We start from the raw sequence: 26,844 nt of genomic DNA, 5'->3' as shown, positions 1-26,844 counted from the left end.
GGCTCGGCGCATGCACAGCTACCTCCCACACTGGCTCGGCGCATGCACAGCTACCTCCCACACTGGCTCGGTGCATGCACAGCTACCTCCCACACTGGCTCGGTGCATGCACAGCTCCCTCCCACACTGGCTCAGGGCATGCACAGTTACTTCCCACACTGGCTCGGTGCATGCACAGCTCCCACCCACACTGGCTCGGTGCATGCACAGCTCCCTCCCACACTGGCTCGGTGCATGCACAGTTACTTCCCACACTGGCTCGGCGCATGCACAGCTCCCTCCCACACTGGCTCGGTGCATGCACAGCTACCTCCCACACTGGCTCGGTGCATGCACAGCTACCTCCCACACTGGCTCGGTGCATGCACAGCTACCTCCCACACTGGCTCGGAGCATGCACAGCTACCTCCCACACTGGCTCGGCGCATGCACAGCTCCCTCCCACACTGGCTCGGCGCATGCACAGCTACCTCCCACACTGGCTCGGCGCATGCACAGCTACCTCCCACACTGGCTCGGTGCATGCACAGCTACCTCCCACACTGGCTCGGTATATATTATTGTATAGACTGTACGGGCTCCTGTCAGTTATATATTATTGTAGATATAGACTGTATGGGCTTCTGTCAGGTATATATTATTGTAGATACAGACTGTATGGGCTCCTGTCAGGTACATATTATTGTAGATACAGACTGTACGGGCTCCTGTCAGGTATATATTATTGTAGATATAGACTGTATGGGCTTCTGTCAGGTATGTATTATTGTAGATATAGACTTTACAGGCTCCTGTCAGGTCTATATTATTGTAGATACAGACTGTGCGGGCTCCTGTCAGGTATATATTATTGTAGATACAGAATGTATGAGCCCCTGACAGGTATATATTAGTGATGATATCAGAATGTATGGGCCTGTCAGGTGTATAGTTGTGCTCAAAAGTTTACATAGCCTGGCAGAATTATTGCTTTCTTGGCCTTTTTTCAGAGAATATGAATGATAAAGTCTTGATGTTTTCTCCACTCATGGTTAGTGTTTAGGTGAAGCCATTTATTGTCATACTACTGTGTTTTCTCTTTTTTTAATTATGACAACCCAAAACATCCAAATCACCCTGATCATAGTTTACATACCACATTTTTTGTAATACCATGTATAGCCCCCTCTAATATCAATTGACTACTTGAAGTCGTTTGTGGTAGTTATGGATAAGGTTCTTTATTTTCTCAGGTGGTAAAGCTGAACACTCTGACCACCAAAAAGTTTTGATGTTATCATTCATATTCTCTGAAAAAAGGCCAAGAAAGCAAAAGTTCTACGGCGGTATGTAAACTTTTGAGCACAATTGTATCAGTGATGACATCGGAATGGAGTATAAATAAAGAGAGAAAAAAAACTCTGCATCACCATTAAAAAATAGAAATAAACTAAAAACTTTATTCAAAACATTAAAATCATGAAAAATAATGCCCACAGGTAACAGCTCTGTCAGTGATCTCCCACCCACACTGAAAAAATATTGCAACATTTGTTAATAGTGAGCTGTACTGCAGGTTGTGAGTTCAGAAGCAGAGGATATAAGTACAGAGATGCATTGCTATGTACTATGTATCTCTATGTTCCTATATTGTACAGTTGAAGAAAATATTTTTTTCATATAAAATAAACTTTAAAAAATGCCAATTTCAATAACCTTTTCATCCCCCCAGTATTTTTTAACTTTAATGACCAGACCACTCCTGGGAAGTTTCACCACTGTACCATGTTTTCTCCATTTGTGGATAATGGGTCTCACGGTGGTTCGCTGGAATATCAAAGCTTTAGAAATGGCTTTATAACCTTCTCCAGACTGATAGATCTGAATTACTTTCCATCTCATTTGTTCATGCATTTCTTCGGATCGCAGCATGATGTCTACTTTTTGAGGATCTTTTTGTCTACTTCACTTTGTCAGGCAGGTCCTATTTAAGTGATTTTTTGATTGAGGATAGGTGTGGCAGTAATCAGGCCTGGGTAGGGCTACGGAAACTGAACTTTGCTTTTCGAAGATGTGACAAACCAGTTAAAAAAAAAAAAAAGTAGGAGGCAATAACTTTCACACAGGGCCCTGTATTTTCTTCCCAATAAATAATAAAGACCTTCATTTACAAATTGAATTTTGTGTTTACTTGTGCTGTCAAATATTTTAATTTGTTTGTTACTCTGAAACATTTAAGTGTGACAAACATGCAAGAGGGTAAAAAACCAGGAGGGGTGGGCAAAAAGTATTTCACATCACTGTACAGTACCGGGCCACACAGATCTTTATATGAAGATCTCCTGTATATACAGTAATGACCACCTACAAGTAATGACTTAACCCCTTCCCGACCAGTGGCAGCGTATGCGTCATGAAAGTCGGTGCCAATCCGACCAATGACGCATATGCTGTGTCATGGATTTAAAGCCCCCGGGCACCCGACCCACAGATACAGGGGGCTTTGTACTTCACCGGGGGGGGTGGCTTCGCCCCCACGTGGCTACGATCGCTCTGATTGGCTGTTTCACTTTTAACAGCCAATCAGAGCGATAGTAATATTTCATCAATGAAAGTTGATGAAATATTACAAACCAGCCATGGCTGATGCTGCAGTAGCATCGAACATGGCTGAAGACACCAATCTGACCCCCCCACACGGTTAACGGGGTTGATCTGCCCCCCGCCACTGAATGACAGCGGCGATCGGCTGCTATCATCATCTGCTCCCCCCGCCTTCCGATCACCTCCCCTCCCACCCCCTGGTACCTTTCCGAGTGCTGCTCCCGGTGTCCCGCGGTCCCGGATCATGGGCACCGCCATCTTAGAAAATGGCGGGCGCATGCGCAGTGCGCCCACCAGAATCTGCGGCTGCAGATTTCATTCATTCATTTTGATCACGGTGATAAACTTTAACAGTGATCAAAGTAAAATAAAAAGTAAATAAACCCCCCCTTTATCACCCCCATAGGTAGCCACATATAATGAAATGAAGAACATATTTTTATTTTTCCATTAGTTAGGGTTGGAATTAGGGTTAGGGTGCAACTAGAGTTTCAGATGGAATTAGTGTTAGAATTAGGGTTGGAATTAGGGTTAGGGGTGTGTTGGGGTTAGGCTTGTGGTTAGGGTTGGGATTAGGGGTGTGTTGGGGTTAGGGTTGTATTGGGATTAGGGTTGGAGTTAAGAAGTGAGGGGTTTCCACTGTTTAGGCACATCACAGGGGGTCTCCAAACACGTCATGGGGCCACCATTGATTCCAGGCAATTTTGCGTTCCAAAAGTCAAACGGTGCTCACCCCCTTCCAGGCCCCGACGTGTGCCCAAACAGTGGTTTACCCCAACATATGGGGTATCCGCGTACTCAGGACAAATTGCACAACAACTTTGGGGGGCTAATTTCTCCTATTACCCTTAGGAAAATAAAAAATAGCGTGCTAAAAAATCATTTTTGAGGAAAAAGATTTTTTATTTTCACTGCTGTTATAAACTTTTGTAAAGCACTTGGGGTTTCAAAGTGCTCACTAGACATCTAGATACGTTCTTTAAGGGGTCTAGTTTCCAAAATGGTGTTACTTGTAGGGGGTTTTCACTGTTTAGGCACACAGGGGCTCTCCAAACTTGACATGGCGTCCAATAACGATTGGAGCTAATTTTCCATTCAAAAAGTCAAATGGCGCTCCTTCCCTTCTATGCACCGAAACAGTGGTTTATGACCACATATGAGGTATCCGTGCACTCAGGAGAAATTGCCCAACAAATTTTAGGATCCATTTTATCCTGTTGCCCATGTGAAAATGAAAAAACTGAGGCTAAAGGAAAATTTTTGTTTAAAAAAGTATTTTTTTTAAGGAACAATTTGTGAAGCACCTGGGGGTTCAAAATGGTCACTATGCATCTAGATAAGTTCCTTGGGGGGTCTAGTTTCCAAAATGGGGTCAGTTGTGGGGGAGCTCCAATGTTTAGGCACACAGGGGCTCTCCAAACACGACATGGCAACCGCTAAATATTCCAGCATATTTTCCATTCAAAAAGTCAAATGGCGCTCCTTCCCTTCTGAGCACTGCTGTGCACACAAAAAGGTATCCATGTACTCAGGAGATATTGCCCAACAAATTTTAGGATCCATTTTATCCTGTTGCCCATGTGAAAATAAAAAAAAAAAAAAATGATGCTAAAAGAAAATTTTTTTTCGAAAAATTAAAATGTCCATTTTTTCCTTCCACGTTGGTTTAGTTCCTGCGAAGCACCTGAAGGGTTACTAATCTTCCTGAATGTAGTTTAGAGTAGCTTGAGGGGTGCAGTTTTTAGAATGGTGTCACTTTTGGGTGTTTTCTGCCATACAGACCCCTCAAAGTGACTTCAAATGTGAGGTGGTCCCTAAAAAAATTTTTTTTTTTTTGTAAATTTTGTTGTAAAAATGAGAAATCACTGTTCAACTTTTAACCCTTTTAACTTCCTAACAAAAAAAAAAATTGTTTCCAAAATTGTGCTGATGTAAAGTAGACATGTGGGAAATGTTATTTTGTAACTATTTTGTGTCACATAAGTCTCTGGTTTAACAGAATAAAAATTCAAAATGTACAAAATTTTCGCCAAATTTCTGATTTTATCACAAATAAACGCAAAGATTATCGACCTAAATTTACCACTAATATGAAGCCCAATATGTCATGAAAAAATAATCTCAGAATCGCTAGGATCTGTTGGAAGTGTTCCAGAGTTATTACCTCATAAAGGGACACTGGTCATAATTGCAAAAAATGGCCTGGTCATTAAGGTCAAAATAGGCTTGGTCATGAAGGTGTTAAAATACAATGACCAACTTTCTACTCTGCTTTCTGTGCCACTTTGAGGCATGACAGGCACAACGTAGGAATGTTCTCCCATGTGGTCTGATGTCTGGCGGGTACAGTCTCGAAACGTCCTCACGTGTGGTCTGAGGCACGGTCTCGAAACATCCTCACGTGTGGTCTGAGGCACGGTCTCGAAACATCCTCACGTGTGGTCTGAGGCACGGTCTCGAAACATCCTCACGTGTGGTCTGAGGCACGGTCTCGAAACGTCCTCACGTGTGGTCTGAGGCACGGTCTCGAAACGTCCTCATGTGTGGTCTGAGGCAAATGTGAACATCTTATACTCACCTACAGGGCGGTCTGGTATTATGTTTGTCACTGTTCTTCTCCCAGTACAGTCCTCCTTCCCGTGGATAATGCATCCTACATCATCCACACAACCTCCCCCATGACACTTCTGTGCAGAAACACGTCTCTGCCCTGCCGATCACAAAGCAAAGTACTGCAAAGCACAAAGAGAAGTCTGAACCGAAGCGCGATGGAAGACACTGTGTGGATGGACTTAGGACGCGTCGTCGACTCAAAGGATAGGAGGCACCGGATTAAGACTAGCAAAGCCCATTGGATGGGGCTGCCCCAAGGGCAAATCTAATAAGAAAAAAAAAAAAAACAAATTTATGCAGATTGGCACTCTAGAATGTTGTGTGTATATATAAGGGCATTCAGATAGTGGACGTGCTTTATAAAATGCCGTATAGAGGGTATACAGGTAGTGGTCGTACTATATACACAGCATTCTAGAATGCTGTATAAGGCAACATACAGGTGGTGGCAGTACTTTATACGGGGGGGCGCATAAACAATGATTGAATACCCTGTAGTGAACAGCAATAAAGCATTAAAATATAAGGTACTTAGTTAACACGCTCAAATTAAAAAAAAAAAAATGCAGAAGCCATAAGCCATCCTACCACTTCACAGTGACCCTAATTGGGACAGCGATAACTAATATTAAAACCCTTTATATATTGATGTGGTTTCCCATTCCTGTGTCCACTATTTGGGCCTAATCCTTCTCAGTCCTTATCCACATGCAAGTCACAGGACAAAGCGGTAAGGTTTTTAATATTAGTTAGGGCTGTCCCAATTACGTCACAGTGAAGTGGTGGGATGGCTTTGGCTTTTTTTTTAATAAAGAACGTGTTAACTAAATCCCCTATATTATTTTCATGCACTATGCCATTTACTGCAGGGTATTCAGTCATGTTTGTGTTTTTTTTCTGTTCACTGGCCAGTGTGAATGTGCGCTTACACGCTCCATGCACACCAGTTTGTATCGTTTTTATGGGGAATCCTGGTGACGTGTTCCCTTTAGGCAGGCTTACATCTAAGCAGCTTGTACAAGTGAACTTTACTGTCTCAAAAGTGGTTTACCTGTAAGGCTAGTTTCACACTAGTGTATCTACATGCAGCGCACGTCGCCACTAAGCCCCGCCTCCTCCGGTCATCTCCTACTATCGCACATCACTGCATGCGATCTGCGCACCCTACCTTTAGCATAGGGTGCACAGACTGTGCTAGTAGGATTTTGCGTGCGCTGCGCCCTTTTGACGGTGCGCCGAGCGCACCATGTTGCATTTTGGGGCGCTCGGCGCACCGTCAAAAGAGTGCAGCGCACGCAAAATCCTACTAGCGCAGTCTGCGCACCCTATGCTCAAGATAGGGTGCGCAGATGGCATGCAGCGATGTGCGATAGTAGATGACGGGAGGGGGCGCCGTGCACTGCGTGTAGATATGTTGGTGTGAGACTAGCCTAACCCAGTTATTACAGTACCTTCCATGTGTTAGGCCTCTTTCACACTTCAGTTTTTTACAATCAGTCACAATCCGCCAGGTTTTGAAAAAAAACGGATCCGCAATTTTCTTTTGAGGATCCGTTTTTTTTCCCCATTGACTTCCATTATTGGCGGATTGACGTCCGTTGCATCCGTTTTTTTTGCAGAACCGCCAAAAGTTCCTGTCCGTCACCATCCTCAAAGATTTCAAAACGGAGCTTGCAACGTTTTTTTCTGTGGTGGATCCTCCAGACACTCATTTAACCCGAAATTCTTTCTGGCTGCCGGACAAAAAAAAAAAAAAAATCTCTCTCTCTCTCCTTTTCCAGGCCGCGATTCCTTTAAAATTCTTCATTTGTCGGATCCGTCAAAAAAACGGACGGGTGACATCCATTGGCATCAGTACTAAAACGGATCCGCCATCCGTCCTTTTGGCGGATCTTGACTGATGCAAAAAACTGAAGTGTGAAAGAGGCCTTACACAGATGCATCATGGGCTTGTCCATGCATGAAATAAAAGGCTAAATTACAACATGGAGACTCAAATCAGAGCAATGTTTTATTTACATTCAGAACCAGTTTAAGAGGAACAAATTAAGATTTCCCACAGAAATCTCAGACTTTTACTTACAGAAATATTGGCTAAATAACATTTACATATATAGAAACCTTTAATTTTATAAAAGTGCATTTTTTTGCATTGAAAAATTTTGCTTGTTTCATGCAATGCATTTCTATGTATTGTACAACCGTAATATGATGTTGGTGCATGCGGGCAGGACTGATGGGTCTGTGGCTCGGCCCCCCCATGGCCTGCTTCCGGTGTCTAGGACCAGATATCATACCACCAGCCTTGAATAGTGAAGGAGACGGCAGCCAACCCTGAGAGACATCCAAGGTGGGAACACCCCGTCATGCCAAAGGGAGTCTGCTAGATCCAGGCGTAGTAGACCAGCGCTGATGGGTTTGTGGACGCCAGGAGGGGGTTGGGCCTGAAGGAAGGTTTCTTTTCCTGGCGGGTAGGAGAGTTGTCCTGTTGGTTGCTTTTTTGGACTGAACATTTCCGAAACCACAATTGGACTGTGCACCTCTTGGGAAGCAGGAGTTTAGTCTTCTGTTGCAGAAGAAAAGTACTCTTACCCTGATAGGTAAAGGGCAGGAAGCACTAGAAAGTTGGCGTGAATGATTGTTCAGGGCGCAGGTGGTGTGGCCCAGCCACCAGAGGCTAGACAAGAGCCTGGATTTTTAAGAGTAGGGTCGCAGGAGCCTCTGTCAAACGTGGAGGCCGCATGAATAGGAAGGTTTCCCCAGATGTCCATATTGCTCAGGGGAAAACTAGGACATATTTGTCTTGTCCCTTCATTTTTTTAATGGAGCCCCCTCACTGCCTGGTAGGATATAGCTGTCCTGAAGATTTCAAATCCTAACCTTTACACAGACTTTCAGGCGACTGGCAGGTAATGGATTTGTCTTCCCTCCCTACTCTATCTGGCTCTGGGGGGCGAGAGGGTAGGGGATTAGTGGCAAGGACTGTCCGCCGGAAAAACGCAAACACTCTTGATGTGTTAGGGCCCTGCCTCGTAGACCACAGATGATATGGTAGTGACAATTCTAGGTGGGAGATCAGAGGGATAACTCGACTCTGTCGCCCTTAAAAGCCATATCTGAGAGAAAAAAGGGAAATCATTAATAAAAAAAAACCAAGACGTAAGGCAGAAACCAGCCTGGGTGGTCCGGACCCATGTCTGCCTCCTACTGACACTAAGCGAAAACGGATTAGCTTCATGCCAGTTAGTAGTGTTCCCTTCTAGCATAAGCAGCATACAAACATAGCTTTTTGTGTGCCCCAATGAAGCATTAACCACCCCGCACACCAACCAGAGGGCCACACAGGGTAACCCCCCCCCGTCCAATCATAAACCTCCACCTCACACTAATCAGTGGACCCCACAGGATAAACCCATCAAAGCCCAAATGCCCCCTTCCCCCAAGCATAAATCCCCATCATGCACCCTCCACCCCCAAGCAAAACCCCCCATCGGACGTCCACACGCCCCCATCGGACGTCCACACGCCCCCAAGCGCACAAGCCCCCATCGGACGTCCACACGCCCCCAAGCATAAGCCCCCATCGGACGTCCACACGCCCCCAAGCATAAGCCCCCATCCGACGTCCACACGCCCCCAAGCATAAGCCCCCATCCGACGTCCACACGCCCCCAAGCATAAGCCCCCATTCGACGTCCATACGCCCCCAAGCATAAGCCCCCATCCGACGTCCACACGCCCCCAAGCATAAGCCCCCCATCCGACGTCCACAAGCATAAAACCCTATCAGACGTCCACCCCCCAGAATGAACCCCCATCGGACGTCCACCCCAGCATAAATCCCCATAGGACGTCCACCCCCCCAGCATAAACCTTCATCGGACGTCCACCCCCCTTAAGCCTAAGCCCCTATTGGATGCCATTCCCAGCATAAAACCATCATTGGACATTCACCCCCCGCATAAAACCTCATCGGACGTCCACCCCTGACCCCTCCCCAGCATAAACCTCATTGGACGTCCACCCCCTCCCAGCATAAGTCCCATCGGTTGTCCAGCTTCCCCATCATAAACCCCTGTCGGATGTCCATCCCCCGTCGGATGTCCATCCCCCGAAAGTATAAACCCCCACCAGATGGCACCTCTTCCCCAAACAAAAAGCCCTACCAGTCGAGCGCCTACCCCAAAATCAATCCATCCCTTTCAAGTCACAACAGATGCAGACAGGCCCCGTTGCCCTAGCATCAAGTCCCCAAGACACCACAATTGCGCATTAAATCCCCCCCCTGTCCCAAGATCCCAACCTGACCAGGAGGAGTTAATGCACGCTTGTGGGGTCTGTTTGTCCCCGGGGGGCCCTACTGGGGATAATGCAAGCTCGTGGGGTCTGGTTGGGCTTCTGCGGGTCGATTAACGCATGCTTGTGGGGTCTGGTAGGGCCCCGGGGAAGGGTTAATGCACGCTTGAGAGGTCTGGTTGGGCCCTGCATTAGACCCCCAAGGAGCCCACCAGACCACAAACGCATGCATTAACCCCCTCCCCGTGAGCCCAACCAGACACACAAGTGTGAATTAAACCCTCCGCGCTTGTGGGATCTGGTGGGCTTCTGGGGTGGGTTAATGCAGGGTCCACTCAGACCCCGCAAACGTGCATTAACCCCCCCAGGGCCCAACTAGACCCCAAAAGCATGCATTAACCCCCCCTGGAGCCCAACCAAACCACAAAAACGTGCACTAATCCCCCCCCACAGTAAGGTGCCCACCCAGACCCCACAAGCATGCATTAATCCAGCCGGAAATCCAAACAGAACCCACAAGCGTGCAATAATCCCCCGGGAGCCCAAACAGACCTCAAAAACGTGCATTAACCCCCCCAGGACCCAAACAGAACACACAATCGTGCATTAACCCCCCCCCCAGGACTACCCAACCCTGCGTGTGCATTAACCTCCCCCCGGGACCCAACCAAACACGGCAAGCGTGCATTAACCCCCCCCGGGACCCAACCAGACACGGCAAGCGTGCATTAACACCCCCCCGGGACCCAACCAGACACGGCAAGCGTGCATTAACACCCCCCCGGGACCCAACCAGACACGGCAAGCGTGCATTAACACCCCCCCGGGACCCAACCAGACACGGCAAGCGTGCATTAACCCTCCTGGGAGCCCAAGCAGACCCCACAAGCATGCATTAGTACCCCCCCGAAGTACAACCAGAGCCCACAAGCGTGCATTAACCCCCAACCAGACCCCACAAGCATGCATCATTAACCCCCCTCTCCCGGGACCGCCAGACACGCCAAGCGTGCATCATCAACCCCCCTCTCCCGGGACCGCCAGACACGCCAAGCGTGCATCATCAACCCCCCTCTCCCGGGACCGCCAGACACCACAAGCGTGCATCATCAACCCCCCGCTCCCGGGACCGCCAGACACCACAAGCGTGCATCATCAACCCCCCGCCCCCGGGACCGCCAGACACCACAAGCGTGCATCATCAACCCCCCGCCCCCGGGACCGCCAGACACCACAAGCGTGCATCATCAACCCCCCGCCCCCGGGACCGCCAGACACCACAAGCGTGCATCATCAACCCCCCGCCCCCGGGACCGCCAGACACCACAAGCGTGCATCATCAACCCCCCGCCCCCGGGACCGCCAGACACCACAAGCGTGCATCATCAACCCCCCGCCCCCGGGACCGCCAGACACCACAAGCGTGCATCATCAACCCCCCGCCCCCGGGACCGCCAGACACCACAAGCGTGCATCATCAACCCCCCGCCCCCGGGACCGCCAGACACCACAAGCGTGCATCATCAACCCCCCCGCCCCCGGGACCGCCAGACACCACAAGCGTGCATCATCAACCCCCCGCCCCCGGGACCGCCAGACACCACAAGCGTGCATCATCAACCCCCCGCTCCCGGGACCGCCAGACACCACAAGCGTGCATCATCAACCCCCCGCTCCCGGGACCGCCAGACACCACAAGCGTGCATCATCAACCCCCCGCTCCCGGGACCGCCAGACACCACAAGCGTGCATCATCAACCCCCCGCTCCCGGGACCGCCAGACACCACAAGCGTGCATCATCAACCCCCCGCTCCCGGGACCGCCAGACACCACAAGCGTGCATCATCAACCCCCCGCTCCCGGGACCGCCAGACACCACAAGCGTGCATCATCAACCCCCCGCTCCCGGGACCGCCAGACACCACTAGCGTGCATCATCAACCCCCCGCTCCCGGGACCGCCAGACACCACAAGCGTGCATCATCAACCCCCCGCTCCCGGGACTGCCAGACACCACAAGCGTGCATCATCAACCCCCCGCTCCCGGGACTGCCAGACACCACAAGCGTGCATCATCAACCCCCCGCTCCCGGGACTGCCAGACACCACAAGCGTGCATCATCAACCCCCCGCTCCCGGGACTGCCAGACACCACAAGCGTGCATCATCAACCCCCCGCTCCCGGGACTGCCAGACACCACAAGCGTGCATCATCAACCCCCCGCTCCCGGGACTGCCAGACACCACAAGCGTGCATCATCAACCCCCCGCTCCCGGGACTGCCAGACACCACAAGCGTGCATCATCAACCCCCCGCTCCCGGGACTGCCAGACACCACAAGCGTGCATCATCAACCCCCCGCTCCCGGGACTGCCAGACACCACAAGCGTGCATCATCAACCCCCCGCTCCCGGGACTGCCAGACACCACAAGCGTGCATCATCAACCCCCCGCTCCCGGGACTGCCAGACACCACAAGCGTGCATCATCAACCCCCCCCTCCGGGACTGCCAGACACCACAAGCGTGCATCATCAACCCCCCGCTCCCGGGACTGCCAGACACCACAAGCGTGCATCATCAACCCCCCGCTCCCGGGACTACCAGACACCACAAGCGTGCATCATCAACCCCCCTCTCCCGGGACTACCAGACACCACAAGCGTGCATCATCAACCCCCCTCTCCCGGGACTACCAGACACCACAAGCGTGCATCATCAACCCCCCTCTCCCGGGACTACCAGACACCACAAGCGTGCATCATCAACCCCCCTCTCCCGGGACTACCAGACACCACAAGCGTGCATCATCAACCCCCCTCTCCCGGGACTACCAGACACCACAAGCGTGCATCATCAACCCCCCTCTCCCGGGACTACCAGACACCACAAGCGTGCATCATCAACCCCCCTCTCCCGGGACTACCAGACACCACAAGCGTGCATCATCAACCCCCCTCTCCCGGGACTACCAGACACCACAAGCGTGCATCATCAACCCCCCTCTCCCGGGACTACCAGACACCACAAGCGTGCATCATCAACCCCCCTCTCCCGGGACTACCAGACACCACAAGCGTGCATCATCAACCCCCCTCTCCCGGGACTACCAGACACCACAAGCGTGCATCATCAACCCCCCTCTCCCGGGACTACCAGACACCACAAGCGTGCATCATCAACCCCCCTCTCCCGGGACTACCAGACACCACAAGCGTGCATCATCAACCCCCCTCTCCCGGGACTACCAGACACCACAAGCGTGCATCATCAACCCCCCTCTCCCGGGACTACCAGACACCACAAGCGTGCATCATCAACCCCCCTCTCCCGGGACTACCAGACACCACAAGCGTGCATCATCAACCCCCCTCTCCCGGGACTACCAGACACCACAAGCGTGCATCATCAACCCCCCTCTCCCGGGACTACCAGACACCACAAGCGTGCATCATCAACCCCCCTCTCCCGGGACTACCAGACACCACAAGCGTGCATCATCAACCCCCCTCTCCCGGGACTACCAGACACCACAAGCGTGCATCATCAACCCCCCTCTCCCGGGACTACCAGACACCACAAGCGTGCATCATCAACCCCCCTCTCCCGGGACTACCAGACACCACAAGCGTGCATCATCAACCCCCCTCTCCCGGGACTACCAGACACCACAAGCGTGCATCATCAACCCCCCTCTCCCGGGACTACCAGACACCACAAGCGTGCATCATCAACCCCCCTCTCCCGGGACTACCAGACACCACAAGCGTGCATCATCAACCCCCCTCTCCCGGGACTACCAGACACCACAAGCGTGCATCATCAACCCCCCTCTCCCGGGACTACCAGACACCACAAACGTGCATTAACCCCTCTCTCCCGGGACTACCAGACACCACAAACGTGCATTAACCCCTCTCTCCCGGGACTACCAGACACCACAAACGTGCACTAACACACCCTGTACCCAGCCAGACCCCAGGAGCGTGCATTAACACCCCCCCCGGAGACCCAACCAGACCCCTCAGACGTGCACTAACCCCCCCCAGGACCCAACCAGACCCCACAAGCGTGCATTAACCCCCCCAACCCAAGCAGACCCCACAAGCCAGCCTTAACACCCCTGGGAGCCCAAGCAGACCCCACAAGTGTGCATTAACCCCCACCCCCCGGACAAAACAGACCCTGCAAGCGTGCAATAACCCCCCTGGGAGCCCAAAGCAGACCTCACATGCATGCATTAGTACCCCCCGAAGTACAACCAGACCCCACAAGCGTGCATTAACCCCCACCCCCAACCAGACCCCACAAAAATGCATTAGTAAACCCCCCAAAGTACAACCAGACCCCCACAAGCGTGCATTAACCCCCACCCCCTGCCCCCACAAGCGTGCATTAACCCCCACGCCCTGCCCCAAACAGACTCCAGAAGCATGCATTAGTACCCCCCGAAGTACAACCAGACCCCACAAGCGTGCATTAACCCCACCACCCCCAACCAGACCCCAGAAGCATGCATTAACCCCCCCGGACCCCACCAGAACCGTAAGCGTGGATTAACCCCCTGCCCCAAACATACTCCACAAGCATGCATTAAACCCCCCCCCCCAAAAGTACAGCCAGACCCCACAAGCATGCATTAACCCTCCCCGGACCCCACCAGACCCGTAAGCATGCATTAACCCCCACCCCAAACAGACCCCAGAAGCATGCATTAGTACCCCCCGAAGTACAACCAGACCCCACAAGCATGCATTAACCCCCCCGGACCCCACCAGACCCGTAAGCGTGCATTAACCCCCATCCCCCCTGCCCCAAACAGGCCCCACAAGCAAATATTAGAACCCCCCCCCAAAGTACAACCAGACCCCACAAGCGTGCATTATATATCCCAAGCCCCCAACCAGACCCCACAAGCATGCATTAACCCCCCGGACCCCAAATAGACCTTGCAAGCATTCATTAACCCCTCTGGGAGCCCAAGCAGACCCCACAAGCATTAACCCCTCCAGACCCTAAACAGACCCCGTAAGCGTGCATTAACACCCCCCCCACGAACCCAAATAGAGCCCGTAAGCATGCATTAACCCCCCCGACCCAACCAGACCCCACCAGCGTGCATTAATTCCCCCTCCCCTCCGGGAACCCGACAGCTCCCAGGTAAGCCCCCAAATCCCACTAGTTAGCCCCAAGTATCAGCCCCATCAACCAAACATCTAAGAAAACACCAACCTGTTAATAAACCCTCCTGCCTGTCACCGACGCTGCTGACCTAACTCCACACTGCTCACAGACGCCGGCACCATAGAGACAGCTAAGACAGTATGTAATGGAGGCTTCTCTCCCTGCACCAGACGGCAGACACGTGTAATGGCGTCTTCTCTTCCTGCCTTTGCTGTCAGAACACGCCCCCCTGGTAATGACACGCCCCCAGAGCTGACATCACACCTGGAAGGAGCCCATACAGTCTAGCATTTACCGTGAGGTGTCTGCTTGTGAATGAGCCGGGCTGCAGTGTGCAGGATCCCGAGGAGGAGGAGGCGGCTCTCATCATCATCATCAGGTCAGATGTTTACACTCTGCTGACACACAGGCTCAGCACACAGGGATCACACAGGCTCAGCACACAGGGATCACACAGGCTCAGCACTCAGGGGGCCACACAGCAGGCTCAGCACACAGCAGGCTCAGCACACAGGGGGCCACACAGCAGGCTCAGCACACAGGAGGCCACACAGCAGGCTCAGCACACAGGGGGCCACACAGCAGGCTCAGCACACAGGGGGCCACACAGCAGGCTCAGCACCCAGGGGGCCACACAGCAGGCTCAGCACCCAGGGGGCCACACAGCAGGCTCAGCACACAGGGGGCCACACAGCAGGCTCAGCACACAGGGGGCCACACAGCAGGCTCAGCACACAGGAGGCCACACAGCAGGCTCAGCACACAGGGGGCCACACAGCAGGCTCAGCACCCAGGGGGCCACACAGCAGGCTCAGCACCCAGGGGGCCACACAGCAGGCTCAGCACCCAGGGGGGCCACACAGCAGGCTCAGCACCCAGGGGGGCCACACAGCAGGCTCAGCACCCAGGGGGGCCACACAGCAGGCTCAGCACCCAGGGGGGCCACACAGCAGGCTCAGCACCCAGGGGGGCCACACAGCAGGCTCAGCACCCAGGGGGGCCACACAGCAGGCTCAGCACCCAGGGGGGCCACACAGCAGGCTCAGCACCCAGGGGGGCCACACAGCAGGCTCAGCACCCAGGGGGGCCACACAGCAGGCTCAGCACCCAGGGGGCCACACAGCAGGCTCAGCACCCAGGGGGGCCACACAGCAGGCTCAGCACCCAGGGGGGCCACACAGCAGGCTCAGCACCCAGGGGGGCCACACAGCAGGCTCAGCACCCAGGGGGGCCACACAGCAGGCTCAGCACCCAGGGGGGCCACACAGCAGGCTCAGCACCCAGGGGGCCGCTCAGCACCCAGGGGGCCACACAGCAGGCTCAGCACCCAGGGGGCCACACAGCAGGCTCAGCACACAGGGGGCCACACAGCAGGCTCAGCACACAGGGGGCCACACAGCAGGCTCAGCACACAGGGGGCCACACAGCAGGCTCAGCACACAGGGGGCCACACAGCAGGCTCAGCACACAGGGGGCCACACAGCAGGCTCAGCACACAGGGGGCCACACAGCAGGCTCAGCACACAGGGGGCCACACAGCAGGCTCAGCACACAGGGGGCCACACAGCAGGCTCAGCACCCAGGGGGCCGCTCAGCACACAGGGGGCCACACAGCAGGCTCAGCACCCAGGGGGCCGCTCAGCACACAGGGGGCCACACAGCAGGCTCAGCACACAGGGATCACACAGCAGGCTCAGCACACAGGGATCACACAGCAGGCTCAGCACACAGGGGGCCACACAGCAGGCTCAGCACACAGGGGGCCACACAGCAGGCTCAGCACACAGGGGGCCACACAGCAGGCTCAGCACCTAGGGGTACACTGAGGCTGAGTAGAGATCATGTGAAGGTGAACCATGGCTGACTGACAGCTGTTCGATCTACAGCCCCACAAGGAGGTAGGTGACTCCAGGACCTTGGGTGTAATGATCGGTCACACTGTCTGTTGGACTCTGGCTGTCAGCACATCAGTAACTTACACCTGCTTCCATCAATTGTCATTAAAGTTGGTTTGTTTATTGCTTTTTATCAGTCTCAGTACACCCTGTGTCAGCCTGCCATATCTTCTCCACATTGTGTGTGTTGTGTTTTTTTATATTGTGTTTGGTTTTTGTCGTTCATTTTGTGCGTTTGCTGTCCGTGTGTGATTGTCTTTATTGTGTATTTGTTGTTCTTGTGTTCTCTGTATTGTGCTCATGGTCTTTCTTGTGTGCTTGTTGTGTGTATTGTGCAATTGTTCTCCGTATATCATGTGTACTCTGTATTGTTTTTTTTTTGTGACCTTACTGTATGGGCCTTGTTTGTATTGTCTGTTTGCTGACCCTATTGTGTATTTGTTGTCTTATAGTCTAACTAAATACCCTATATTTTCATACACATTTGCTATTTATTTACTGCATGATATTTGCTCGGTTTGTTTTTATCTTAGGTTTTGTGTCTGTTGTGTGTATTTATAGTGTGTACATTGTATTTGTTGCACGAATAGTGTATTTGTAGTATATACAGTGTATCTGTTGTGTTTATTGTATATTTGTTGCATGTATAGTGTATTTGTTAAGTATATTGTGCATTTCACGCGTGTATAGTGTATTTGTAGTATGTATAGTGTATTTGTAGTATGTATAGTGTATTTGTAGTATGTATAGTGTATTTGTAGTATGTATAGTGTATTTGTAGTATGTATAGTGTATTTGTAGTATGTATAGTGTATTTGTAGTATGTATAGTGTATTTGTAGTATGTATAGTGTATTTGTAGTATGTATAGTGTATTTGTTGTGTGTACAGTGTATTTGTTGTGTGTGTATAGTGTATTTGTAGTATGTACAGTGTATTTGTTGTTTTTATTGTGTAGTTGTTGCGTGTATAGTGTATTTCATGTGTATACAGTGTATTTGTTGCGTGTATTGTGCATTTTATGTGGGTCGTGTGTATTTGTTATCTGTACTGTGTGTTTGTTGTATTAATAATATATATTTATTAATTTCTAGCTCAGAATTCTTCAAGACTAAGAAAAAGAATAATCCTGGAAAGCCGGAGAGTATATGAGGAGCAAATATGTCAGCGGATCCACGTTAAGACCATGCACTTACAACAGGAAAAAGTCCATTGAGGAATATTGCCAAAACATTCGATGTGTTTAGCACCCAGCAGGAAAGATGAGGATGAAATGGAAACTTCTGATAGAACGTCTCCTGCTTCCCTCATGCATCCCAAGCCTGACGAAGCCCCCCAGGAACGCGTTACCAGCAGACTGTATCTCATCGCTGCCATACTTACCTGGCTGATAACAGGGACCACCATCTCTAGTCTTAACAAATGGATATTTGCCGTTTACAACTTTAAGTACCCGTTGTTACTGTCATCGCTTCACATGCTCACTGCCATCCTGCTGGACTACCCCATCCTCAGGTTTGGGTTGATACGTGTAAACGCTGACGATGAACTGACCCTGAATCCCGGAGCTCGGTGTAAAGTGTTCTTCCTGAGTGTCACCTTCTGTTCCAGCATTGCCTTTGGGAATCTCGGACTAAGCTGTGTTCAGCTTTCCTTTGCACAGATGATTTACACAACTACACCTATTTTCACCTTGGCTCTTTCGAAACTTTTTCTGGGCACCAAACACCATGCCCTTAAATACACTGCCATGATCCCCATATGTCTGGGGGCTTGTTTTAGTATTATTGGAGAGGTGCAATTTGACCAGACCGGATGCATCTACCTTTTCGCATCAACATTTCTCAGGGGGCTGAAAACCATACAACAGAGTAAGTACTTGCCAACACGAGATATCGATATGTACCCGGTATAGCAGTCATCTCTTCTGCGGAAGTGTAAGTGGATACGTCAGTCCTGTGCAAACAGGTTGTCTCTGGACACTGTTGTCATGTTTGACGCTGTTTAGGTCTCATTTTTACTACAGAGCATGCAATATCAAATATTGCAGAAATTGTTATGTCTCGTGATCCCTACAGCCAATCAGAAGAAGTGAGAAAGCAGCAGCATCCCTCACTTCCTCCAGCTATATGTGACTTGTCCCAAGGAGGCGAGAGAGAAGCCAGCACTGATTGACCTCAGGGATCACAAAACACAACAATGTCACGCAATCCCTGGGAGAGCCAGTGCCGACACCGCAGGAGGTAAGAATAGGCGTTATTATTTTACAAGAGGGAAATATAAGGATTGAGATGGGGCTGTCCGAGTAGTGGACAACCCCTTTAACTAGATCGAATCGGACATCACAGTTCTATACACTAATATTTTGACTCACCAGTGGCCAAGCAGGGGAGCATCTTGTTGCACTGGTGGAGGAGGATCTAAAAAAAGTAATACATCATTATGGTGAGAATACAGAAAGGTAAAATGAGTGTTTCTTACTCATCTAGGCCTTGGATGAAGCTTGCAGTAAATGCGCAGTAGAGGATACCGCTCGTCTGATTAGTTGGGAAGGATCACTGATTGCACTCTTCGGCTGCAGTTGTGGAGCCGGTTTTGTACATCTGACTGATCTCTTGTTAATTGGCCTAATTTTCAAAATATGAAACTAGGGTTAAAACATTTTTATTATAAACTGTCCTTTCATGCTGCTTCTTTATTAGTTAAAAAGGGGCTTTCCAGTCTAATGGCAAGGTTATTCTGGACATTAAAAATGGTGGCCTATCCTTAGGACAGCCCAACAATATCAGATGGGTGAAGTCACCCATACCAGTCTATTGTTCCCAGGCACAGTGCTAGTGGGTATACTAGTATTAGGGCTCACTGTGGGCCCGAAACATCAAAGCTTTTACCATATATATATATTATATAATATATACAGACTTTGGTTTGGAGAAGAATTAGGTTAGTTGTGCAGCACACAACTGCTGCTACTCTGTTAGACTAGTTTAATGAAGCTCCTCCCCCGGCCGCACCTCCTCCATTCAGCCCCGCCTCTGTCGGCATGCGGTCTGCGTACCCTATCTTTAGCATTGAGTATGCAGGCCGTGTTGATGAATGCAGATGCCTCCGCATGCGTCTTCTTGACGGTGCAGCGAGTGCGCAAAAATGCAACACGTTGCGTTTTGCACAGGTCTCCGCACCATCAAAAAGACGCATGCGGAGGCATCTGCATTCATTCGGCATGAGTTGTCGCTTTTTCTTCTCTTCCGTCTCTGGCATCTCAGTAATTTTGTGAAGTGTTCAATCAATGATTTATCAAGTGTGATTAATGGATTAATTTGCTTAGCACGTGACTTCATTAGGAAAGCGATTAAACCGCTGTTTGTGTACCTGTTTTTATGCTATGACTAGTTGTGCCTGAAACGCGTGAGTATGTTGTCTCCTGTTTTTGTGGAACCATGTGGGATATGTTTAATCTTTGGGGAAAAAATATGCTGATTTTATTTTCTGGACGCTGGTCCTTTCCTCATTTTTTAACATTGCACAACACTATATAATTGAGGTGATTTTTTTCATATTTCAGTCTTATTTATAGTACTACTTTGACCTCACACCCTAAATCACTGACGGTATGAGCCAACTTCATCTCCACTAGTTGCTATTATCCAAATCTGTTCCTCCTCTCTTCTGTCAAAGTAAAACAACATGCCCTAACATTAGTGATGAGCAAGTGTGGTCGGATAAGGTGTTATACGAGCTCTTGTGCTAACCGAGTGTCCTTGGCGTGCTCGGATAATATGCTCAAGTCCCCGCGACTATGTGTCTTGTGGCATAGGCGGCCTCAATAGTAAAAAGTTGCTCACACTTGTCAAACACTATGTTTGTCAAGTGTGACCAACCTGTCAATCAGTTTTCCAAGCGATGCTACAGATATCTTGGAAAACGCTAGCATTCTGCAAGCTAATTTCCCACGGCAGGGAGTTGCGGAATTGCCGCGGAAATTTCCGCAGCAATGCCGCACGTGTGCATATAGCCTGACAATCGGTGGTATGGCCGCAGGACCTAGAATATCTATTGACAATAAATGTAAATGATAACATGATAGTGCTCATAATCAATGGGAAGCATGTAAAGGCAAGCATCTGCGGAGCGAGCTAGAGTCCGAGCTGTGGTTGTTCAACAGGTTGTAAAGTAAAACATTGTGTAATGTAACCATTATGTATAATTTCTATGAATCACTGGAATTACTCCCATCATTAGCAGTATGTGCGGTATTTTGTTTTCTTTTTAGTTGCTAGGAGATGATGTGGAAGCCAAAATACCATCACACATTGCTATAAAAGCATCTAACTATATATATATATATATATATATATATTTCCAGCAAGTCAGGCTTTAAAATAAGGGCTCATTTTCTGAGTGGCCATTATTAGCGACACACACCTAGTTACGTGTTACCCCTTCATTGCCCTTTAGAACAGCAGTAAAAACCCCACTTGGTGCCTAAAGGGGTCTTCTCAGGTGGTCTCTTGAGCGGTTCGGAGCAATGCAGTCTCCTTACAGTTTCCTCACTTCATGGTATCTGGCAGGGCTGACTCTCCTCCTCGAGCGACAGAGATGATGTGGAGTTGAATTGTATTAGTAGAACTATAAAGCCCAGCACAAATTCTGCTATAACACATTTAGCTCTTAGTGGTTTGTCCTGGAGTTACACATATTGATAACAAGGCATGGGCACCAGCACACAACTCTTCCCCCTTGTTTGTCTCCCTTCTTGTCTTTAGTGGACAGTGGGGACTGACCCAGTGTTCATCACCCTTTTCATATTCAGGTCCTAGCTCTAGGGATATACGGGGCTTAGGTGTCCTCCTCTGGTTCTGGTGGAACCTATATAAAGACGGTAGGGTAGGCAGGGTGCTAATAGATCTGCCTAGGAGTCTCCACTCCTTCTTTCCCTAGCATTTGGGCTTCCTTCCCCTCATCCATTCGTCTTGCGCTTAGTCTTCCCGCACTGTGCGTGACAGACTGGTATGTTAAGAGTTAGCCTCTCTCCTGAAATGTAACTGCTGCCGGGCTCCATAGAAACCAGCTGTACACTGTAAAAGATAAAAGCTCTTGCAGTAGGAGAATAACAGAGGATAGAAAAAAGTAATCAATTACAAACTTGTTTATTTTCATGCTATCTAACTAATTAAAGCAAGTTAAGAACTTGAGAAAATCCCTTTAAATCATTCTGGACAAGAATTGGTCTACGCTGACAAATAGCATCTTCCAGTTGCTGCAAATTACGGTAGCTGGAGGTACAGTATTGACGTGTTCTGAACAGCCGATTTACCTTGTCCCAGAGATGTTAGAGATCAGATAGCAAGGAAAATTGGACATGTTTTGTTATGTTCCTGAAACCAGTGCATAACTATGTGGAGCTAGTAGCATGAAGATTTGGGATACACAGCTGCCATGAAGGCCTGAACATGGCCACAATCCTTAGGTAAGTCCCGCTGCTCAAATGTCCTTCCACAGGTATCAGAGGACCCTGGGGTTCCTCAACACCATTCACCTGAACGGTTGATACCTGATTGCAGAGTATTTCATCCATCCTTGGCTACTTATGTCCCTGCCTGGTGGCGACACGTTTTTTGGTCAGGAAAGGTTTAAAGCTTAATTCCAGGTTCATATTAAGGATATTCTTTTCCTTATGACATATTCTCCAATTTCCCAATATATAAGCTTTTTGATTGGCGTTATTCAATGACACACTTCACTGCTTACTGCATCTTGTGATGGTCACAGGCATCCTCGGGTGGTTTCGGACACAGTACAGCCATCAGAGCTGCGTCGGTCACATGCTGAGCTCCAGTGGGTCTATTACATGTCCAGTACATACCTTTTTCCACTGAAAATAGACAATGACTGTTCCTGCTTAATGACTGCAAGCCGAGATCTTATATATTGTAGAATCACATATCTGTTGATTCCAGGATTCCTCGCTAATATGGGAAAGCTGTGATGTGATCTTTGTGAAGGTTTCTGTTTTTTATTAATCTGCATGTACATTTCTAATAAGCCTTGTTCTGATTTTAGGTTTACTTCTCAAAGATGAGAACATCCATTCGGTGACACTGCTGTACCTGATGTCCATCCCTAGCTTCTGTATCCTGCTCCTGGCTGCCGGCTTGCTGGAGTGGGGGGTGCCATGGGAGAGCCCACCTGACTGCGACAGTAGACTCTGGCTCTTCATCCTTCTCAGCTGCTTGGGATCGGTCCTATACAACCTTGCGGGCTTTTGTGTCATCACACTGACGTCTGCGGTCACCATTCATGTACTTGGAAACCTAAATGTGGTTGGGAACCTAGTCCTGTCCCGGGTGGTCTTTGGAAGCCACTTGACAATTCTCAGTTACACGGGCATTGGTCTTACTTTGGCTGGAATGTGTATGTACCATAATTGTGACTTTATAGCTAGATACATTGGCTCCAGAGAAAAGCGTGTGAAGTCTGACTAGATCCTTCCTTACCTACTAAGCCGCATAGGAAGATCCTGTCAAGGAATACAATGGCTTCTGTTGGTATTTATGGCCTGATCCAACACGAAGAAACCGTGTGACGGGACAAAGACCCACGTCAATCTGGCATCTAAACCATCCTGAAGATTTTATCAGGACATCTAGAGGGCACCAGTGACGGAATGTTTCTTTCAGAAAACGACATATTAATATAATTTTGGCTCCTCGTTTTAGTTTTCTCTGTTTTTTTCAGAGGGATAATATATTTTCTTATTTGTACGTCATGCAATAGTGTTCATTACTGAACACCGTGTTATTATACCTGGAACACAGCCAAACATATTAGCCAGCTGCCCTGGTGGGACTTGAGGAACATACGTCTGTCGTCTACCTTACTACATAACTAGTAAATGTGTCACACTGTAGACGTGTGACCGTGGTTTCTGAATATAGCACACACACTACTGTTCTTAGGTAGGAAAGCTGCCATGGATCCTACTTCCCACCATAGATTGCCAATTATTATCATATTTTTAAAAATGGAAAAAAATGTATGTTGTAAAAGGGAGGTAATCGTTTGTGTTTTGTTTTTTTGTTTTTTTTTAAAGCCACAGTCATGAAAGGTTCTAGAGGGAATCTGTCAGCAGGTTTTAGCTATGTAATATGAGGGCAACACGAGGAAGGCCCGAAGACACTGATTTCAGGGAAGTGTCACTTACTACTCTGTGTGCTGTTGTTTAAATACAGTTAGTGTTTTATGAGCAGGAAATTATCACTACAGACTAGCTTCCGCATGCCCCCTGGTCCAACTCTGCCCCAGCACTGATTCGTTGCTCACTGTCAATATACAACGTGCACAGAAAGCTGTGGTGTGGGCGGGGGCAGCTTTCTGAGCTCTGCTACACGCTACATCTAAAAACTCTGATTTTGTCACAACTGCTGCACCCAGTAATCTAAGGGATACATCGCTGGAATAAGGGTATCTTTTTCTACAACATGCTGCTCTCAGATGAGGTAGCAAAACATAGTCACAGATTCCCTTGAAATATGGGCACCTGAAAGATTTTATCTTGTACATGCCATTACGTAAAATGTATATGCACTTTTGCATCCATTTTTTATTTATAACTCCAGTGCACCTAAAATAAAACTTTTCAAATACACCTTTTAAATTATCCTGCCATTTTGTGTCTGCAGCTGCTATGCAGGCTTATGTGTCTCCATGGTTACAAACAAACAAACCATATGTATAAAATGATCCTACAATTATAGACCCGCTTTCATCTGTCACCTCCTTCTTCATAATATGAATTGGGGAGCTTAAAGCTTGCCTACACTCTCATGAGAAAATTATTAGACTGCAGGACTCATTTTTGAACCCCCCTATTAGTGATTTATCCTGTAACCGTCACCATGGACCACCCTAACTCTGTGCTGCTGGCTACACTAAAATGTTCAGCAGTGAGTGCTGGTAAATCTTATGACACTCACTCCCTCACTGAAGACGGCAGCCTATCAGCAGGACAAGGGTGCTGAACATTTTAGTGTTGCCGCCACACCACGTACTTGAAGTGGTCCGTATTTCTGGTTACCGGAAAAAATAACTATATACTTATTGTGTACTGGACTAACATGATTGCACAAAACTTTTAAAGTGTCATTGGCTTATATCAGTTGCTTTTTAATTTTTCTTTTGTCCATATAGTTTGCTAAATAGTGGCCCAAATATATTTGGACTGTTGTCTAGCAAGTGACCATTACAATGACTCCATCAGATATGCCAGTGACATTTCCCTTAACAATGTCCACCAGCTCCATTTGAGGAGTGTTGTCACTGGTTTTCCTGAAGGCATTTTCCATGACTTTTATTGTCTTTGTGAATGGGGCTAAGAAAAAACAATTAGGTAGTTTCTAACTACCTGCCTGTTCTGCAAGGGACGATCTCTGCTGGCTCAGCCGGCGATTCTACTACCTCTCTTCAACAATGCATCTCTTCCTCTTCTGGTCTACTCTGTCGATGCAGAAGTCATGACGATTGACAACTGGCTCCCCGCAGTTATGCAGCGGGGAGCTGGCTGTCAATCAGCATGACAAGAGCAAAGTGGAAGAGAAGACGCTGCCCTGTCAACGTGACGTCAGCGGAAGCCACTGGGTTGCCGGCAGGAGCGGTCTGTGACCACTATGAGCTGGCAGGGATCAGGATCAGGCACAACAGGCAGGTAGTTAGCAACTCCCTGCCCATTAGTTCTTGGCCTAAAGTCCCAGATAACCCCTTTAGCTAGATCTGGGATTTCAGGCAGTATAAGAGGCCCATGAATGGGGAGAAAGTGACTTTTTGTCCCGTTGCCATATAAGTCGCAATGCTTCCATTACACAGTGCGCTACAGAACAAGTAAAAGCACAATGTGCATTTCTATAGGCCCTTATTCTATTCACAGTACATTAGTGCAGGGTGGATACAGTCATAGAAAAGGTAATAGTAGCAGAACAAATACAAAATATATTTATATTTTTTTTGCAAATGTTATTGGTGACGCTGAAGTCACATTATTTGTAGACCTTTATGCCTGACTATATCCTATATTTTGTATATACATGGGAGATATTTCGATGTAATCCCATTGAGCACTGTCCTCAATGTATCAGCACAATCATTTGCCCCACGCTAACGTTACTGTCTTATGTTCTTGCCTTATGTCTCATTTTGTCATCCAGGTATAAATTAATGAACTTTGATTATTCTTGATAGGAAAATGCAATGATCTATTTTATTATTAGGCATCCGGTTGTAATTGAAGTTTCTGTGGAATAGATTTATCAGTGTAATTGTATTTAGGACAATGGATTAAGATCCATCTTCAGTTTACTGTCATCAGTATTCAGTAAATATCTTATTTATTATCTGGAGACGCGCCTGAAACATTTATGTCTTTGTTCTTTAAGCCATCTCACATATAAAAGAATATCGTTTTCGTGTCTTCGTGTGCAATTTTGGACGCCGGTGCTCAAGAAAGACATTACTGAACTTGAAAGGGTTCAAAGGCGGGCTACTAAAATGATAAATGGAGTTGGTTCACTACAATACCCAGAAAGGTTATCAAAATTAGGTCTATTTACTCTAGAAAAGAGAAGACTTAGGGGAGACCTAATATATATGTACAAGTATATCAGAGGGCAATACAGAGATCTCTCCAATGAACTGTTTGTACCAAGGACTGTGACAAGAACAAGGGGGCATTCTCTTCGTTTGGAGGAAAGACAATTTCTGCACCAGCATAGAAGAGGGTTCTTCACGGTAAGAGCAGTGAGGCTCTGGAATTCTCTTCCCGAGGAAGTGGTGATGGCCAACTCACTGAATGAATTTAAGAAAGGAATGGATGCTTTTCTTGTGAGTAACAGTATAGAAGGTTACAAATAACAGAATATTATAAGTAGATGGTTGACCCAGCTTAGGGGAAGGAATTTTTTTCCCTATGGAGAAAATTTGCTTCTACTCTGTGGGTTTTTTGCCTTCCCCAGGATCAACAATGCAGAACAGCTGCACTAAAAATAGGCTGAACTAGATGGACATAAGGTCTTCCTTCAGCCTTCAAAACTATGTTACTATGTTCAAAACTATGTATGTGTCTCTTACGGGATGGAAAGTAGCATAAAGTTCTGAAAATATGAAGAAAAAAAGTAAGATTTTCTTCTGTCTGCACTCATTATAATCAGTTATAGTAGGAAAAACCTCTAAAGTTTTTAAGATCGTCAGTCTCATCAGGACAATCCCTGTTTATACATAGTGA

The 26,844-nt window shown here is 48.5% G+C and overlaps 1 protein-coding gene and 1 long non-coding RNA gene across 3 annotated transcripts in view; one reads left to right on the top strand and one right to left on the bottom strand.

The window, feature by feature from the left end:
- Nucleotides 1–7,194: 7,194 nt before the first annotated feature.
- The window catches only part of LOC141068522 (uncharacterized), a 78,567-nt gene continuing 58,917 nt past the window's right edge, over nucleotides 7,195–26,844 (bottom strand). The window contains exon 2 of the long non-coding RNA XR_012226495.1: nucleotides 7,195–8,050. This is a non-coding gene — a long non-coding RNA (uncharacterized lncRNA). The remainder of the gene's footprint in view (nucleotides 8,051–26,844) is intronic.
- On the top strand, nucleotides 14,876–26,034 carry SLC35E4 (solute carrier family 35 member E4). Of its 2 annotated transcripts, none has more exons than XM_073558049.1 (3): nucleotides 14,876–15,056; nucleotides 17,666–18,442; nucleotides 22,635–26,034. In XM_073558049.1, exons 2-3 carry the CDS (start codon nucleotides 17,809–17,811, stop codon nucleotides 23,054–23,056), a joined length of 1,056 nt encoding a protein of 351 aa, XP_073414150.1. In that variant the 5' UTR covers nucleotides 14,876–15,056; nucleotides 17,666–17,808; the 3' UTR covers nucleotides 23,057–26,034. The 2 variants fall into 2 exon arrangements, with proteins under 2 accessions (XP_073414150.1, XP_073414157.1); XM_073558056.1 differs by lacking the exon at nucleotides 14,876–15,056 and adding an exon at nucleotides 16,156–16,575.

The sequence above is a fragment of the Dendrobates tinctorius genome, unplaced genomic scaffold (genome assembly GCF_039654945.1).
Source record: "Dendrobates tinctorius isolate UK_male_01 unplaced genomic scaffold, ASM3965494v1 ptg000003l, whole genome shotgun sequence".
NCBI lineage: Eukaryota > Metazoa > Chordata > Amphibia > Anura > Dendrobatidae > Dendrobates > Dendrobates tinctorius.
This window is presented reverse-complemented; position numbering and strand designations above follow the sequence as displayed.